Consider the following 19,816-nt stretch of genomic DNA (forward strand, 5'->3'; position numbering starts at 1 on the left):
AAGTATAGCAAAGCTTTGTACAAATTGTTGAAGGCAAAAGTGTCTTATAGTCACGGTAGCAATATGGAATACACACAATTGTCACTAAATATTAAAGGCTCAGTGGCTGAAGAGGCCTACTGCCAGCAAGCTACTTTAGCAGGCGGGAGATCAGATTTATCATTTTAACCAGAAGCATTGGTTGAATGCTTTGACTTTTTAAAAACAATGCTTTTATATTAGAATCTTGATTTTAGTGTGCATGAGTGTATTACATTGATGGATTGATTAAGGGCTATCAGAATGGTGTTGATCATTAGAGGTCAATATTGGTAGATTCTTTATAGGATAATCTGTCTTCACCTCAGCATTTTAGGCTTCTCTGTGGTGTACTCATTGCTGTCATAATTGAATTTATCCTTCTTGACCTAGTCCGCTTCATCCCATTCTTCCAAGCATTGTAGATTTCTTAAGAAACTGGGTTTCCACATAGTGTACGTGAACCCAGCTGTAAATAGTTGCCAAGAACAGCACACAGCAATTGTCAGTCAGCTCCAGTGTTCTAAGGCTTGAAATTCAGCTACAGCTATAAAAAGCAATTGACCCACAATTCATTAAGTACAAACGTATATTTGGAGAGATGATTTGGAACTAAAGGTATTCTTAATATTATTAATGTCAATAAAACAATGTCAATAAAACATTAATGTCAATAAAACTATTCAAAAAAGATTCAAATGAAACTGTCCAGGTGCCAGATAAGAGGTTCAGCAACTGTAGAAAAAGCAATTTCTCCGCTTTAATAGGGTTGTCTCTAAATGTACGAGTTCAGCTCCTGAATCCAAAAGAGTATTAGTTTCTGTTCCTATACAAAATTTCAGATTGAAAATTGTCCTGATATCAAGAACAATCACATTATATTTGGGCATGGCCAAGCAGAAATACCTTTTTCTCCCTCATTGTTTTCCTGCAACTGCTGTCTGAAAGCATGTTATTCAATTGAGCAAGAGATCTGCCTTTTTCCTTAGCTACACAATTTTATAGCTTTATTCATTATCACCCAAAGATAATGAATAATGAAAAAATCATTCAATTTTTTTCAGACCGACTAATCTGAAAAACAGGATTAAAAAAGTAGATTCTAAAATTGGTCTCTGTGTCCTTTCATTCTCATCCACTTTTATTGATATACAATCATCTTGGACAAACAGTTCGCAGATGTGTTACTCTAGAAACTTTCCATTTTTATGAAGTGGCAGAATAAGTAGTATCACTTCAACTTTCACATCAAGATGATGCCTTAGAAAACATTTATTGATTGATTGCCCATCTCATGTCAAGGTGACTCTGGGCATCTTATAACATTAAAAGCTATAAATCTGTAAAACATAAATATTTCTAAAAACAATAACATAGAATTACAGTAAAAAGTAAAATTACAATTACAATTAAAAAATGAGTGAGAGAGCAAGATGCACAGGGGAAAGTAGGAATTTAAAGCTCTATCAAACAATATCTGAAATGCCCCAAACCTCTTTGATAAAACCTCTTATATCTTATTTTTCCTTCTTAGGTAAACTGAAGCCTGCAGAGTACAATTTAATATTTGTAATGTACTTTAGCAGCTATTTTTTAAGAGCCAAAAGGAACATTGGAAAACAAACAAAATTCTCCCCACCCCCAGCAGAATTAAAAGAAAACAAATATCAAACCAAATGCTACTTAAAAATAAATAAAAACATTAAAATAAGTTGGCAATTGTGTTGGCTATTTAAATGGCATCAAACATGGGGCTTATCACAATGTATAGTGCAACTGAATATGGAGATGGTCATCTTTTCCCAGTATCCTGTGCCTCATGGGGAAGCACTGATACAAATCATAATGAGGGCAATTGATAGTATTATCTGAAATATTTACCTGAGGTGGATACGAAAAAGCAATCTACCAAGCTTTGTATTTATAAGTTCAGACATACTCTATTCTTTAATAGCATCCCTGTTAAACAGCTTATTAGTATGTTCACAAATCATGCTGCATCATGCTCAGGTTTAGTTTTGGCTTAATGTTTATAAGAACCATTGGGATTTATAGATTAATGACAAAGCATAGATCAAGGATATGCAAACTACAATCCCAAGACTTGTAGTCTTTAACACCCCACCCACCGCCTTTCTGAGGTCTTGAAAGTTCTCCTGGTTGCATTACTGAATTTAAAGTTGTGACTGCTGAAAATTGGCAATTTTCCAATATAAGAAATGTAGAAAAACTGTATTTCATAAATTAAGTTTTGATTTTATAAATTGTAGAATAGTTTTGATTATATGCCATCAAGTTGGTATTGATTCTTAGTGACCATGTTAAATAGATTTTCTCCAGGGGAGATCTCTCTCCAATCTGATTCTTCCAGTCTTCCAACTGTGCACTGATTGCTGTTATAATTGAGTCCAGCCACCTTTTGCTGCCATCCCTTTTCTCTGTGTTATAGACTCCTGCAGAAAGCTACGTTTTTGTATAATATGTCCAAAATGTGATTTGTGTCATTTGCGCCTCAAATAAATTCTCTGGGTTGATCTGTTTGATGAGCCATTTATTTTCTTGGCTATTCATGGGATTGTCAGGAATCTTTTCCAATACTGAAGTTAAAAAAATGTCAATATTCATTCTATCCTCTTTCTTCAAAGTCCTACTTTTGCATCCATAGAAAGTCACAAGGAAAACTACTGCCTGATTCATTCTACACTTAGTAATATAGACAACTTATGGACAACTTTTCCAAGGCCTTCATTGCTATTCAACCAAGTGCTAGTCCATGGCGTATTTCTTGACTGCTGAAAATCACATTACTACTGTTAAAAACAAAACATAAAAATGTTGTACAAAATTCAGTCTGCCAACTGTGGATTTTGTTTCCCTCCAAATTATTAAAAGCTGTGATCCTTGACAGAGTATGTGTGGACATAGTAATTATTGCCGCAATCAGCTGGGAAGTGATGAAGGTATTTATCACTGTGGCCATGGCTTGATCCATCCTCTTTCCCAAAGGACAGAAGGTTTTTTTGGGCAGCGGGGGGGGGGGGAAGGGTGAAATTCTTTTAATTCTTTTGATTTCAATATTTATTTGCTTTGCTGACTGAACCCGAAGTGGTGGTTAATTAAGAAAGACACAGTGTAATAGCCAAATGATCATTTTAATTATACACAGTACAATGTATTTGCTACAGATTTTGCTATATTTTACCAAAAGTAATTTCATAGTTTTTAAAAATATTTTTTTTAATAAATCCATAAATAGGTGCCAGTAAAATGTCAACATTGATACTCTGTTCCCTTGTTATCTTATTTTCACCTCTTCTAGTAAACTGTGTAAGGGAAAACAAGATAGATGGGCCTCTATGTTTGTTCCCAGAAGCCTTATTACAAGCAATAAAACTGTTTTCAAAAAATGGAGAACAATTCAATAATATCAGAATTCTTCAAACCCTTTGGAAATGAAGTAGTGAATTCAATATGAATTGGTGCTTTATCTTACTAAGTGTATGAACCAGCTAGTAGAAAAGCTGCCTGTCCTTAGGACAAGAGATTTTAAAAGTCAGGCTATACCAGNTCAGACTTCAGCCAATGCTATATTTATCGACACAAATCTCTACCATTAGAACCCATCCTAGCAATACTTGCACCTGTCCTATTACACCTTTCCACAGATTCTGCCATCGGGTTATAGCTAAGCTTAAAAGCAATGAGGTGATAATACACACATAAATGCTGAAATCTTATTCTTAGTAAAACAGCTAACATCAACATGTTTCCAAATCGTCTTTTCAGAAGTAGGAAAGCAATTGAGAAAGGAAGAGCATTTCAGAGCAGAGAGAGACAGCAAGATAAGAATAACCCAGTTACTTTCTTCCTCTCCTTTATCACTCATAGGTTCTGACAGCGTTAGAAGTCAGATTAGCCAGGATGTGCAAACTTAACTAGGGATGCTACTAGGATTGCCCCAGTCACACCATCAGTACTGGCTCTTGTATTTAAACATGCATAATACCAATCTTAAGGAATTTGTTGTACCTTATTGATCATGGCAGAAATCAGTCAGTTGAAAATGTGTCCAATCTTTGTTAAATTCTGGCTATGTGTGTGAGCATGCAAAAAAAAAAGTATGTTTTATACCTGGCCTTTCATTTTTAGGCAGAACTATTTCTAAGGCACAAACTCCCTATTTAAAGTAAAGCTCACTACATTTCTCCACAGAACATATTTTTTGCATTTTCCCGTTAGACACACTATGTTGGCCAGATAAAAAAATGCTGACAGCCTACATATCCTATCCTAATCCAGATGTCCTCTGATGTCTGAGAGTGGATGGAGGTTTGTATTTTATCTGCACTGCAAGATCACTATCAGCTTTGAACATTCATTTCTATGAAGATGCACATTTGGTCACGAATTCTCCATGTAGCTTCTGATTCAACAAATAAATCTGTGAAAGAAGGTTTGATCCAGCACATACATTTAATTTATAGAATTTAGGGCAGCGGTTATCCTCAGGTGAAGACTGTTTATTAACTGACAAAACAAATTGAGAACTTGAGAAAATAGGCAGACCTTAAAAACCCAGGATCACTCAAACATTATTTCTGGGAGAAGAAATAGGACAAGCTTCTCTACACTTTATCATATTTCAAATACCTGAAGATCCTATGTTAATTTTTTAGTACAGCCATTTGCTATGATCGATACATTAAAAGCATGCCTGTGAATTATACATGACCTTTATTTCCCAAAATGCAACGGAAGAGGTAAGTTATGATCTAATAAGCATTTTATGTAACCATAAATATTCCAGATTGCCTCAGTATTTATGACACTGTAAATGTCTATCCTAGCTATAAGATAAATTGGAATTTAGGATTTCAAGCACCATGAGGGAGGCAGATTATGATCTTATACTTTGTTATATTCACAAAAAATGTCAAATGATTTAAAAGGAACTGATCTTCAAGTCTGAAACTCAGAATAAAGGATGATGTCACCTCCATAATTATGTAAGCTAGAAATCAATGCACAGAACCAATGCCATTATCATATCTAGGTCAGGAAATCCAAGGAAGGTTGAAGGGAGGCAGACATAAATTCTGCTGGTTAGTTTGAAAGGACTTTAGAGAAATTGGTGCATAATCTGACTATATTTACATTTTTAAATCTTTGTCAAAGATGTGAAAAGACATTGTACATTAGAAAAGGAGAAATAGGACAAAGTTCTTTCTTTTCCCTTGCTCCATGAGAAGCAGACGATTTCTCTCAACATTTTACAGGTGTGCAAAAAAGTATCTTCTGTTCTACATGCTTGTATGTAACATAAAAACTGAGATTGCATAATTGGTTGTATGTAGATTAGATCATCTGCTATGCCATCTGCTACCCTCTTTTAATCTGTTGCAGTAGTGATGTTGCAGACATAACTAGACATGTGTGTACTTATGTACTTCTGATATTTCCAAATTCCAGACATTTTGTAAAACCCAAAGGGAAAGGGCTACAGGAAATACATTTTTCAAATTTTAACATTTTTGCATAGACTATGCATTAAAGTAACTTTGTACAGTATTATAAATAAATACATAATGCAGCTGTCTTTTTTTAAATTCAGGATTTTTTAAAATTAATTGAAATTTTAATATTTTTATAAATAAGTTATCTTCCATAGAACAAAATAAAACCCAATACTTGTTGATTCTATTTTCTTTCCTGTATTGCCAAGTCTAGATGTCATCCTATAAACAATTAAATTAAGAGGTAAGTGTACATTTTCTGTAATATATGTTTTCTCCTGACCTCGTGATGGTGGTAGCAGTGGTGTATTCCAAGGAGGGTGAGCGAAGAACACTAATTCAAGGCATGAAGGCCACCCAAATGTCTAGCTAATGAGAGAAGGCAGCTATATCAAGCAACAATGATAGAGCAAGAGGCTGGAGTTGGATGATCACTTTAGTGCCACGAGCAAATTCACAGTTTCACAGTGCACAAGAGAAAGCAATAGTAAGCCAGCCTTGTACTTTACCAAGGAAGCCATATAGATAGACAATATAAAGTGCTGAATGATGGTTGATCTCTCAGATTGGATGGCATTCAACATATTACTGAGAAAGAGCTCTTTAGCATTGCTAATGTTTAATGGTATTTATGAAAGAATTAAAAAATTTGGGGCATCTATTTGTAGGTGCTTCCATGCAGAAAAAGAAAATATAAAACTGCAAAGACAGAATTACGATAGGAACAATGGAAATAAGTACGAACACAAGAAAGCTCAACCTAATGAAAAATGAAGTTAATCTTGACACTTTTAACATCTTAAGCATCAGCAAACTAAGATAGACTGTAAATGCACAGTTTTTCAATCAGTTACCTAGGTACAATGCAATTAATGACCAAATAATATCAGTCAGATTTGTAGACATTTAAAATGACATCCAAATTATACTCCAATCACTAATGCAAAACGGGAGGGGGTTGCTGGATGTTATGGTCAAGTTCAATATGAATTTGATAGAATATGCAAACAAAATATGTCAGCTGTGGCTGGAAACTAAGATGCCAAAGCTGGAAATAGTAAAGCAGAAAATGTAGTTGTACTATATGACCTAGGAAACTGAATGAAACAAAAGAATGACTTATCAGTCATTGCTTACATAGCATTCAAAACACCAATAGAAGAAACCTACTATCAGAATGTATATTGGAAATTGCCAAAAAGGGAAGAGAAGCCCAAGTCAAGAAAGATAAATTTTCCGGGACAAACTTAACAAAGATGTTTATGGAGATTCTCAGTCATCCAGGTCATGGTTGTCCCAGAGGTGCTTTTTCAAAAGGTAACTGGATTTTCTTTGTTTTTCCTTGAAGACGTTTTGCTTCTCATCCAGTGAACTGAAGAAGCTTTTTGGATGAAAAAAATAAATGTCTTCAAGGAAAAACAAAGAAAGTCCAGTTGCCTTTTGAAAAAGCACCTTTGGGACAACTTAACAAAGAATTTCAGAGAACCATTCAAAGAGATGAAGAATAGGTTTACAAAGATATTGGTAAAGATACTGAAGCTGGAAGTAGAAAAATCCGAGGAATACCAAAACGAAATAAACATGTGCTTTTATTTTGCATATCAAAAGGCTCTCACTTATGTCAACCATATTATGCTATGAACTGTTTAAAATAAATAGGAACCTCAGAATATCTCATTGCTCTCATAAAAAAAAACCCTATATATAACACAGTCCAGACATAATATGATGAAACGAACTGTTTTTGTGTTGGCAAAGGAGTAATACAAGGTTATCTACTTTCTTTGTATTCATTCAGTCTAGTATGTTTCACATATAATGAGGTAGGTTCGATTTTACCATGTGATTTTAAAACCGGAGAAAGAAATCTCCCAAACCTGCCCCTATGCTGATGACATTACTGATAGGTGAAAATGTAAATGATCTGCAATGAAAGTCAACAAGTACACTGAAAGGCATGGGAATAATAAAACTAATGAGAACAGCTACAGTAACTAGTGCTAAAACTGATAATGAAGATAATGAAGTAGTAGCTTCTGCCTTTTAGGATTGACTTATCAAGAGTTACTGGAAGCAACGATTAAGAAATATTCCAAGACTAGCAATGGTAGGGTAGCAATGAAAACTTTGGAAAAGATATTCAGACATATAATCTACAAAGATAACATATGTCATCAGAACCTTGCAAGAAATACCTTTTCTGGTGATGCTCTGTGGAAGTAAAAGTTGGATGGTGAGGAAGCAGGGTAGAAATGACCAGGCTCAATTTATCATTTTGGGGCGCATTATGAAAAGACTGAGATCTTTTGAAGTCCATAATGGTGGTAAAGGTGAAAGGAACAAGAAGACAGATGGCAAGGTGAATTGACTCAGCAAGACCTGCAGAGTTGGAAGTGCTGAAAGGCCAGATTGGAGACCTGGAGAAGATCTATCCATTGGGTCACAAAGAGTCAACACCAATTGAATGACGCACCTAATCTGCCATTCAATCATAGTATATTGAAAATAAAAGCGTTAATTAAAAATAACATATAAAGTCTGGAATAACCTGGATATAAACTATATAATTCTTAATTCTCTCAGCAGTTATGTTAAAGAATTTCCTTAGTATTCAGATTGTTAGGAAAATGTTACAAATTTTAAGCCATAAATTGTGTCTGCACATTTCTATCATAAGACTTCAAAGGTATTATTTTGGAAAAGCTGGAACCAATTTTAGACACAATTTAGTATATTTTATTTTTCAAACTGTCACAAAAAGCAGTCTGTTCTAAACTGCCTGATACATATGTAATGCTATCAATTACAGTCGTATTTCTATAGCATATTCCCATGTGTTTTATGCAAAAAATAGACCATAAAATTTGCTATCTATGTAACAAAAGTAATCATCTGAAATGCTTAAAAATTTGAGAATGGTTTTCAGTAAAACTATTGGGCATTTAATATCTCAAACTGAATCTGGCATGTTTCATATGCTTCATTTGATGTACTTGAAACCTGCATATCATTTTATGCTAGACGATGCCAGATAAATGTAAATCATGGTATGTGCCTGTGTGTGTGTGTGTGTGTGTGTGTGTGCACATGCATGCCCCTGTGTATTTGTGTGTGCTTGTGTATTTAGAATGTAAATATGTAGCATTTATATCAGAACAGACAACTGTGCTTCTCTAATTTGCGATTATTTTATAGTATTATATTAAAAAAACAGATTTAGGCAAAATAATGAATCTTTATAAACATAATTAATTCTACATATCATCTACATTATGGTGAAAGGCCAATTTTCTTTGCCTTTCTGTATTATCTAACCACATGACAAAACAATGAGGGTTTTTTTTTTAGCATTATTGGAATAGTCAAAAAGTGATCAACACTCCAGCACATAAAGGTGCGGTGAAGAACCAAGTGTCATTAAAGAAACAGGCATGGAATTTAAATTCATATTTTTGCTGCAAGTAAATAAATGTTTCCCACTCCTTATGATATGTAGCTATTTTTATATTTTACTGGAAAAATCCATTTGAAATATGACTTTTCCAAACAGGTTTCTCCGTGCAATACTTCCATTCTACTCAAAAGAACTAAAGAAAAACAATGTTGTTGATTGAATTCTTCCTGCTGATAATGGGGTCCCTAAATGTTTTGACAATTTCCTCCTTTAAAATTTACGCTCAAGCCTCTACCTCACACAGGTTCATCCTCCAGCGTTTCCACTGAAGATTCCCCCAAGGTTGTCACACTTTACACCACCTAAGTTCTTGTTTGTCATTGCATGACGATGATTGTCTTTTTCCTTCTATCTTTCCCAGGAGAAGATTGTAATGAATCCACATGCATAGCCTTACCACCTGGAGAGGCATCCTATTCAACTCCTTATATAAAGAGAAGACCAACAGATTAACTTTTAATTGGAATTTGCAATAGCAATATCATCACCACCTTTCTCACAAAAATCTGCAAAATACAGAAAAGTTTGTAGTGGCCGAGACAATCTTGCACTATTCTGTTACCAATTTGTACTTTTACCAGAAATTCAACAGAAGTAATCCAAGAGGGATTTGTAACATTCTCTAAAATCTGGTCTTTAATTTTCTTGTCCTTGCAATGAATAATTGAAGCAAGAGCTAATCTTTGTATAATAATTACTGAAGTACGGTATGTATGGGGAAAGCTCTAAACTGGTAGTACTGTCAGTACTATGCAACCTCATCATAACAGCTCATAAGAATGAGCAAAGCTGTTATTTTCCAATCCAATGTATACATCACATTATAAAATACTAAAGAATCTTAGCTGCTAAAATGCATATTAGCAATATGACGCAGCAAGTTAATTCTGCAACAACTGTGTGCTCTCAATTACTTCTGGGAATGTATACCGAACTATAGCCCTAGAAAAACAGTATGAAAGCAGTCTGCTCACATACTTAAACACATTTATATAAATAATGTAACCAAAAAACCCCAAAAGATATCCATTCACAGAATTCTTTTTTTAAAAAAAAAAAACATCATTATTGGCACCCCGTTACATAAGATTGGCTTGAAATACAGTAGCATCAATTCCTTAGGTCACTGATAGGCCGAGATCTTTGCAGCCCTTGGCAAGCAAATCTTTTCTCCCTTTCTGCCAAATTGAGCTCCTGAACAAAGAACTTGCCTAACCATTTCTAAACCAACACATCCATTAAATCGTCCACCCAAGGCTGACTTCCTTCCCACTTGGAATCAGACTGATGCTGAAGCAATAGGTGCAGGATTCACCAAAGGAACATACGGTTATATCATCACAGATATTGGTCAGTTTGCATTTCCCTCTTTGGTAATTGCTCAGTTTTTGTTAAAATATATATTTGTTTTGTGGATTGTTTTTTATACTTTCGGATGAACTTGCTATAGTGAAACCCTACAGGCCTCCTTGTTCTGAAAAAAAAAAAATTCTTAAGAATGCAAATGATGAATGACGTCAAATTTTATGCCGCATTTTATTTTAAAAGAAACCTATTTCAATGTTTTGATGTTTTAATAACTGGAAATGGAGATGACGTAATTCTTTTGTCTTGAACTTTGTTTCATTTACTGAGTTGAGTATAGTCTCTCATCTAATGCTCATGGAAATTAAAAGAACTCTTGGAAAATCAAATTTTTCCTTCTACATATGCGTAAGACATGGCAGGGACTATTCTTAAACAGCCCTCTCTCATATAGAAATGATTAAAAGGTAGCACCCATCAAATTCCTAAAAGTTATCTCTGAAACCCAATATAAAAAAAAACTTGTGCAGGATTTTGCCAAAACCTCAGCATTTTGAAAAGGAGTTGCCTATGGCTTGATGATGCCTGACATAAAAGCTACTATATGAAGAGATGAATTTAGGATCTGTGTTTGGTTCAATTAATCATGCTGAGACTCTATTCAGTTTCATAAGTAATGCTTATAGTATTGGATTCACAATCAACCATTTCTATTTAATGCCAATGTTCTGTTAGTAATCATTGTTAGTTGCTATTTAGGAATTAAAGGCTGGATACAATAAACCTGAAGAAATCTGGTATAAAATTTAGAAGCAGCATCTCTCAGGCATATCTCTTTTCTATGGAACCATAATTACAAAACTACATCTAACTGAATTTAAGGCCCCTTTCTTGTCTACACCTTACAAAACATTCACCTTTAAAGCTACTATTCTGAAATTACAATAAAAACATTCATCAGGATAATCACTGGAATCAAAATTTGAGTAGTAAGCTAAATTACACAGCCAGACACTTTATACTGAAAAAATTAAAACAGATTAAATGTTTTAACTTTTTCATATTGATATTCTACAAAAACAATCTCTGAAAGTAGTGTTATCCTAATCTCTGCTAACTAAACTGAAACTTGTTTCCAATCATAAAATGCTAAGTATTTTCCTAAAATAGATTAGACAAATGCATTGGGCATATTCACAAGTTTGAGAGCATATTATGTTAGTTTCACATTTGATCTTTTAAAAATAAGAAATCTTTAAAAAAAAAGTCAGATTTGTTAGAAAGCCTACAGCTACTCAGGGAGGTAATCATCGCCATAATAGTACCATTGTATCAAACCCGTTTTAACGTAACTGACTGCAAGGATTTCATTCAAAATTTTTGATTCTCAGACAGGTGCATGTGGCCCATTAGAAATAATATTGGACACTGAAAAATTGACTTGGAAGATTTGCAGTCATTACAATTATTCTTCATTTCCTAGTTTAAGGTGCTCAAAAAAAGGCAATTGTTATTAATATCTTACACTGGCCAATGTAAACAAGGATATTTATCTTAAATTAACAAAGCAGAAATAGTTCAGCAGTTTTTGACTAATAGATTGCAGACTTTTTCTATATGCTATTGATTTGTCCTAAAAAAAATAGTGTGAAGCTAATTTGAAGATTGTGCTGTAGCATAATGGAAGAAATCAGGGGCAGAAGGAATGGGTAAGGAGAGAACAACATGAAACCCAGGGCCTATGATATAAAAGAAGTATCTTATAAATTAGCAAGTATGCCTTATAATGAGAATTCCTGAGCCATTTGTCTTACAATACAAAGCAACTGTTTGATGATTTTTAGAGCTCCATACCACGAGCGTTCAGTTTAGGCAGGGGTCTTCAAACTTGGCCCTTTTATGACTTGTGGACTTCAACTCCCAGAATTCCTCAGCCAGGCACGCTGGCTGAGGAATTCTGGAAGTTGAAGTCCACAAGTCATAAAAAGGCCAAGTTTGAAGACCCCCGGTTTAGGAAAATGACCAATGATCTCCTACACATAAATCAACATTTACCATATACGAATCAACAGCTTCTTAATACCACTGACCAGAGAAAGTTCAAAAAGAGCCAATTTGGTAATTGTTGAAAGTACAAAAAAATGAAAAAAAAATCCTCTAGCTGGAATAATTTATAATATGCTCAATAGTATTGAAACAAGAAGAGGCTAAGATTGAAGGGAAAGGTATTCAAATAATCTGCTTCTCTGAAGTATGCTAACCAGATTGAAATTAATGAAGAATCAGCAATCTATAGTATTAACTACGGAATCTATATCAATTGTGCAAAATAAACTATTAAATCTATCTTAACTTATAATTTTCAGCCTATTTAAAATAAAGCCCTATACATTTTCAAAGGCATTTACTTCCAAGAAAGTTCCACTGAAACCCATGGAACTATTATCCACTGAAATGTGTTCAGGATCAAGTCTTCTGAGGTGAATATGAAACGAAATGAAACGAAACCTCTATATATTATACAATTGCTCAGTGTTGTACCAATGCTTTCTCTATTAAAAAAAAAACCAAGAGAGAAAAATGCTTGTTTTCCACATCTTGTACCAGCAACATTAGTATCCAGAAAAACACAATTTCATAATTTAGGAGGTTCAGCTGCTATATCCTATGCAGAAAACCTAACATTTCATACTTAAAACATCACTACAAAATTTACGTCACCCTGTGTAAGTTTATTTTTTTTGTTCCTGGAATGTGAAGAGTTTAAACAGGCAAGTCTGAAAGCCTGCTGCCATAAAAACATTAAATGTCATCCAAGTTGATAAATTCCCTTATGGAGATGTCAGTGAATAGTAGAATAGCAGTTTTGCACTCAGACCATTTTGTATGAAGATATTTTTAGTAGCTTCATTCTGTGCAACTTACTGCCAAATTGCACCAATTCCTCTAAAAAAAAAAAATCTAGTAGAAATTGCTACGGAACGACTGCCACACAGTTTCAGATCTACACAAGAAAGTTCCTTCATATTAAAAACATGCTGAAAATGTTAATCCCTTCACTTACAAAACACAAAGGTTTGTGCAAAGCGTCTATGTATAGAGGAGACCCGGAATGACGGAGAAAGAAGGGAAGGTATGATCTAAATTCCAGTAACAATTAGAGAAATTGTATGATCAGCAGCCACACCCCCACCCTTCTACCACATCCTTGCTGTCAAGTTTGATGCTGTCTGTATTTTTCTCACTGAACATGGGGCCTCCGTGTCTCATCATGAGCTCTGTGGCCATCTTCACAAAAGCTTCCTCCACGTTATTGGAGTCCTTTGCAGAAGTCTCTATGGCACAGCTGATATCGTAGTGTTCCGCCAGACTCTGAGCCTCTTCTAGTTGAACCTCCCGAAGGTCACTTAGGTCAGATTTGTTTCCTAGCAGAAAATATAATTGTTGAGAAGATTATTTTTTTAATATTATTCTGGAGATCAGGGAAAATGTTCGGTTGGGGAGGCCTAGGGAAAAAGACAATGGCAGGGCTAGGTAAAACTGTTGAAGGACCTCAAAAGTGATGCAAATAATCAGCCTAGAGATCAGATAACTACAGTTGCCTTGGAGATGACAAAAACAGGTAGCAGTCAAAACTAACAAAATATCAGGATAAAGAGATGAAAATATAAAATAAATAAATAGATAAATCTGAGCCACTGTAAAGTATAACATTAATTTTTGGGAATACTGGATTTATAATTCTATCCCACTTTGATGTTGACAAACCCTGCATTTCAACATAATACTTCAAGCTCAAGAAATGAGCTTTATACCCCTTCTAACCTAGACCTTCCTGTCTTAACAGGATATTGCTTATTTTGTATTTAGTTATCTCTGGAACTAATGACAATGAATTTTTTTATATTACATTTGATCACTTTCTGACAGTCATTATATCAGAAACCTGCTCAGAAGGGACAGAGATATCTAACAGATGAAAAAGTTCAAATTTAATTTAAAGAATCTGATATCGGTTGGATACTAGCCAAGAGGATCTCATTCCAAATAATCTGAATGCCAATATCGTGCATTCTTTTCAACATCTTAATACCCTGTAGGACAACACAGCATAAGCGTGCAACACATCCCAACAGATAGGAAAACACAGGCTCACTTGTGGCTTGACTTGTTCAAAATATACTGTTAAATAAGGATCCTTACAGCATGGAATACTGAGACAACCATAAAAGGCTGAAGAAAACAAAGTAAACTGTAGAGGAGCTTGAAAGTAATTTTTCCTGCTTCATCAATTATTATGCGGTAATTCAATCCAATCCAAAATGAGGAAGACATGTTTTTATTTTTGGAAACGAAGAAATGCCTTTGCAGAAGTTGCTATTGTGTCCTAATGCATAGGCATAATTCTTTTTGTTTCTGGCTTACCAAGTAGACCTTTCCACACTCACCGATTAGCAACTGTACTATATTGGAGCCTGCATATTTCCTCACATCCTCGATCCAGCGAGGAATGGATTGGAAAGAGCCTCTCTTACTAATGTCATAGGCTAGAATAGCTCCATTGGCGCTTCGATAGTAACTCTGGGTTATAGTCCGAAACCTTTCTTGACCAGCCGTGTCCCAGATCTGTAACTAAAGGAAGTAAAAAAAGAAGGAAGTCAGTAAGTTCTTCAATCACAAGTTGCTGATTGTACTTATCAGATGACCTTTTCTTATGCATACCGATTGAAAAAAACTAAACACAGCACAAAATAAGTTCACACCCAGTTGAATTACATTATCACTGGGTAGCCATAGCCAACATGCCCAATCCATTTGGCAAAGGAAAGTGTAGCAGCAAGTTTAAGAGGGCAATGGTGAATAAGCAGCCATGACTCTCCAACATTACTGGCTACCACAATGCAGGAAGGTTACGGCAATTATAACTGTGATGTACAGAGAACTGACCTCTGACACACAAGTGCAGTTTTTTATATCACAGAGCTGCTCTTCACAGCTGCAGTTGTATTTCTTTTTTTTTATATCACAGAGCTGCTCTTCACAGCTGCACTATTAGAATGCCTGGAAGATACATTTGGTTTCAAAGTTGCCATGTTATGTGTGCACCCGCACAAGCTCTGAAGCACCTCATACCCCTGAAATATACTTAACTTCAAGCCATGAATAAAAAGGGCTTAAAAACACTTAAACAAAGATATTGCTTTAGATTTTTGTAAGATTTACTTTAGGACTGGCCTTGGAAAACACTACCTTGTGTTTGTATGAACTGAGTGAAATATTTTGACAATGTGGATTGTGTTGAAATAGAATAGGAATCAAGATCAGCAGTAATATGTTTGCCACCAGAGATACTGGATTTGTTATAGGTTGATTTGTATTTTATTGGATTATTATTTTTATTATATTATTAACTTATCTGTATACTATCTAGAGCCTCTGGAATGAATAGTTTATAAAAATAATAAAGCAAATAATAATAATAATAACAACAACAATAATGATGTTGGAAGGGACCTTGGAGGTCATCTAGTCCAACCCCCTGCTCAGGCAGGAAACCCTATATCATTTCAGACAAATGGCTGTCCAGTCTCTTCTTAAAAACTTCCAGTGTTGGTGCATTCACCGCTTCCGGAGGCAGGTTGTTCCACTGGTTAATTGTTCTAACTGTTAGGAAGTTTCTCCTTAGTTCTAGGTTGCTTCGCTCCTTGATTAGTTTCCATTCGTTGGAGACTGTACACATTGATAACCAGTTATATTTAAAGTCTTGCTTAACATTCTTATTAACAACAGCCCATGCAATTATGAATGAGCACAGGTAGTCCTTATTTATTGACTGCAATTGGGACAGTGAAGTTAGCTGTGAGGCATTCAAACTGCAATCATGTGAACACAGGATACTGTGATGATCATAAATGCCTACTATTTGCAAAGTGCCCAAATGTCATTCCCATGACTAGAGGGATGTTATGATAATCGTAAATGTGAGGACTGGTAGTAAAGTTACTTTTTAAGCACCTTTGGAACTTCAAATGGTCACTAAATGCAGTTGTTAAGCAAGATGTACCTGTATACAGACTTGGAAATACCTTAGTCCTGCAGGGAAACGGAGTTCGTGAGACTAAAAAAAGTTCAGTCAGACCTTCCAACTTTGCAAGATCTTTTTTTTTTTTCACGAGAAGTTGGAAGGTCTTGAGCTGGGCGATGGTGCACCAAGCTCTATAGTAGCGCAGAGAGGAGAAGCACCAGGAAACGGGGCTGCCATTTTGAGAACGGAGAAGGGAAATGCGGGGCGATAATTCAAAAGCAGAATTCCAAAAGATGAACTTTCCTTCAAAATATGTATTCAAGCAGATGTCATAGATATTTCAGTTTGGATTCCTGTTCAGAATAAGGATTGGATTCAATAGTTTAAGTGGACCTTTTTAACACGGAGCCTTTCAATATTTTGTTAATAAATCAGTATATTTAAAGGCTACTTCCTTTTAAATATATGTTTAATATCTATATATCTTATTACAACATTAGGACTGGAATCAAAGAGAGTTAAGCAATAACTAATTGTAAGATATTGCACACATTGTCTTTGGAAAATTTCTTGATTACTTTCAAAAGGCCTGGAAAAGCTTTCTATTTACTTTCCCGTACTGTGAACAGGTTTACAGCCCTCTTTGGTACGCTGTGTCATATAATAAAGGAATTGCACAACGTGTTTGTTAAAGTCGATTAAAATCCTAAAACACTTTGACGCACTGCCAATAACTTTTCCAGGTCAAATTACAAAATCCTACTGGGAACTATAAATGAGATGTTGTTGATCCAGATTACAAAGCATGACAATTATTTTCAATATACGTGTACATTGAAGGCATTCATGTTCTCTATAATAATACATGTTTATTGTACTGAGGGCAAATGCTAATACTTTCCTGAAGTGTACCATTTTAATAAAATCTACCTTAATAGAGAAGGGGGTATATTTAGTGTATTCAGATCTAGATTTCTACAATATATACATACCTATAGATATGAAAAAAGATTTTTAAAAAAATCCAAATTAGCCTGATTTAAAGTATTACAAAAAAACTGCCCCCCCCATCCCAGTTAATTCCACAGAGCTGGAATGGTATATAAATTAAATTATAATAATTATAATAATAATGATATAGGGTTTCCTGCCCAAGCATGGGGTTGGATTAGAAGACCTCCGAGGTCCCTTCTAACTCTGTTATTCTGTTCTGGAATCATACTTAAACCAGACTGCCCACTTATGCTTTAGCACACAAGCAGGATATTTACGTGAGCTACAGGCCATGTCATGACAAAACTACTCACACAGGAATTACAACCTAATTTCTATACCAGTGTTTCTCAACCTTGACAATTTTAAGGCATGTGGACTTCAACTCCCAGAATTCCACAGCCAGCATTGCTGGCTGTGGAATTCTGGGAGTTGAAGTCCACATGCCTTAAAATTGTCAAGGTTGAGAAACACTGTTCTATACAATACCAACCAAATCTTAAAACTTAGGAGATGTGATGCCATCTCCTAAGTAAATAAAGAAGTTTGTCTCAAAGTTTGTTGTAAGTTTTTTTTATACTTTAATATAACTCATCAGATAAGCAAAGTGGACTCTATCATACCCAAACAGGCTCCAAACCAAGTTCACGAACTATGCATCGACACACTCCATGACAAAAGAACTCGTAATGTCATATTGATTTCAAACATTACCCAAAAGTTCCTTGGGGAGTTTTATTTTAACAGGCCTGGAATATCACAAACTGAGTTTTCTCCAAGAAGCTAAGAGGCTTTTCAAACATTGTTGAGCACCTCCAGAAAAGCAAAGAAATATTCCTTTAGGCTTTTTTTTTTTTTTTTTTTACAGGTGCTGTACCTGATGCTTTTACCTTCTGAACTTAGCAAAAGCGGGGAGGGGACTGAGGGTGGAAGGCAAATTCTACTTCTTTTCATTTTTCACAAAGGTAGCCCAGCGGCAACCGTGTCAAGCACAAACTCTTGGGCAAATTCTGGCTTGGCGATGAATTCTCCGCCCAGCCACGGATGTCAGCAGATCGACTGGTAAAGACGCCGGGCGCCCTTCGGTCTCCCGGGAAAGGGACGTTGCCATGCCAGCTTCTTCTCCCCCGACCGTAGCTGTTGTTCTGTCCGCACACACCTGTTACCTGCCCGGCACACACCTGTTACCTGCCCGCCTCCCCTCCCTCGCCCCCCTCCCCGCTGCCCACCTTGACCCGCTTGCCCTGGATCTCCAGGCTCTTCATGGTGAAGTCCACGCCGATGGTGTTGCCCTGGCGCTCAGAGAAGGCCCCGGTCTTGAAGCGCTGCACCAGGCACGTCTTGCCCACGCTGGCATCGCCGATCAGCACCAGCTTGAAGAGGAAGTCGTAGTGCTCCTCCGGGTCCGGCCCGGGCGGCGCCGACGGGGAGCTGGGCATGACCGCGGCGCTGCTCCCACGGCTGCCCGCCGCAGGTCTCCTCGCTCCCGTTTGGCAACCGCAGCGCCGGCCTCAGCATCCTTCCCCGCCTGCCTTCCCCTACCAGGCCGAGGCAGTGGGCATGCGCGGCGGGAGCCTGCTTCCTTCCTCCCTCCCTCCCTCCCTCCCACCACCCCACCCGCCCCCTCCACGCGCCAGGCGTCAAGGGTGGGGCAAAGGAGCAGGGCAGGATTCCCCTCGCGCTTAGTGGGAGGGCTTAGTGGAGGAAAGACTTGCCCCTGGCTAGAGCAGGGGTAGGCAACCTCGGCTCTTTTATGACTCGTGGACTTCAACTCCCAGAATTCCTGAGCCATGCTATGCTGGCTCAGGAATTCTGGGAGTTGAAGTCCACGAGTCATAAAAGAGCCGAGGTTGCCTACCCCTGGGCTAGAGGCTGAGCTCGCCCATTACGATGGCCGGATTTCCGTCTTACGTTATCTCTCTCTGGTCGCCCGGAGCAGGAAGCGCGTCTAGAGAAACTCCCTCACCTGTGTGGTGTAGGCAGTGCACCTTGACCCTTGAACTGCTAAATTCCCTAGAATTGGACGTAATGCTTGTTTTACAGGCAATGGTTTACCTATTGCACACTTTGAACAGTGACGGTTGCCACAAGAACAGCCGAAATAAGCAAAACTGAGTTCCTTGGAGGCAAAGATAAATGTATTTGTCTTTAGGGTGCGGCAAAACAAACTATGTATGTAACCAGACATAGTGAGGGTGGCCAGTCCAACACGTGTAAAAACTGGTGATAAAATAAGTTCTAATACTCTGGATGAGCTCCCTGCAGCACTTGCGGAAGTGAGGAAACGTGCAACCCTGCAACTAATTGTTAGATTCGCTTAGTCATTTATAATCAATCTTTATTTGCAGTTTTGGAATAAATAAGAAGCACATGCTTTATAGAAGCTGTCCCTCTGCGTGCAGGAAATACAATAATGCTGAATGCATTTGCGTATTAGTTTTCAGTCATTTTTAGCGAAGCTCTGATACAAAGGATAGCATTCCACAAGACAGGAGGAACAGGTGGCTG

General features: G+C 36.6%; 1 protein-coding gene across 1 annotated transcript; it reads right to left on the minus strand.

The window, feature by feature from the left end:
• Positions 1–13,421: 13,421 nt before the first annotated feature.
• On the minus strand, positions 13,422–18,747 carry RAB43 (RAB43, member RAS oncogene family). The gene is made up of 3 exons (XM_015822961.1): positions 18,538–18,747; positions 14,739–14,922; positions 13,422–13,715 (listed from the first exon to the last, which is right to left on the minus strand). Exons 1-3 carry the CDS (start codon positions 18,745–18,747, stop codon positions 13,465–13,467), a joined length of 645 nt encoding a protein of 214 aa, XP_015678447.1. The 3' UTR covers positions 13,422–13,464.
• Positions 18,748–19,816: the final 1,069 nt, after the last annotated feature.

This window comes from Protobothrops mucrosquamatus, unplaced genomic scaffold (assembly GCF_001527695.2).
Source record: "Protobothrops mucrosquamatus isolate PMUCROS unplaced genomic scaffold, P.Mucros_1.0 scaffold1730, whole genome shotgun sequence".
In the NCBI taxonomy this organism is placed as follows: Eukaryota; Metazoa; Chordata; class Lepidosauria; order Squamata; family Viperidae; genus Protobothrops; species Protobothrops mucrosquamatus.

Bases quoted from the DNA above. Each gene is read 5' to 3' on its own strand.
- RAB43 (XM_015822961.1), bottom strand. From the start codon at position 18,747: ATGCCCAGCTCCCCGTCGGCGCCGCCCGGGCCGGACCCGGAGGAGCAC. The intron at 14,923-18,537 runs GTGGGCAGCGGG...TACTTCCTTTAG, and splicing joins TCCAGGGCAAGCGGGTCAAG to TTACAGATCTGGGACACGGC. The intron at 13,716-14,738 runs GTGAGTGTGGAA...ATTTTCTGCTAG, and splicing joins TATAGTACAGTTGCTAATCG to GAAACAAATCTGACCTAAGT.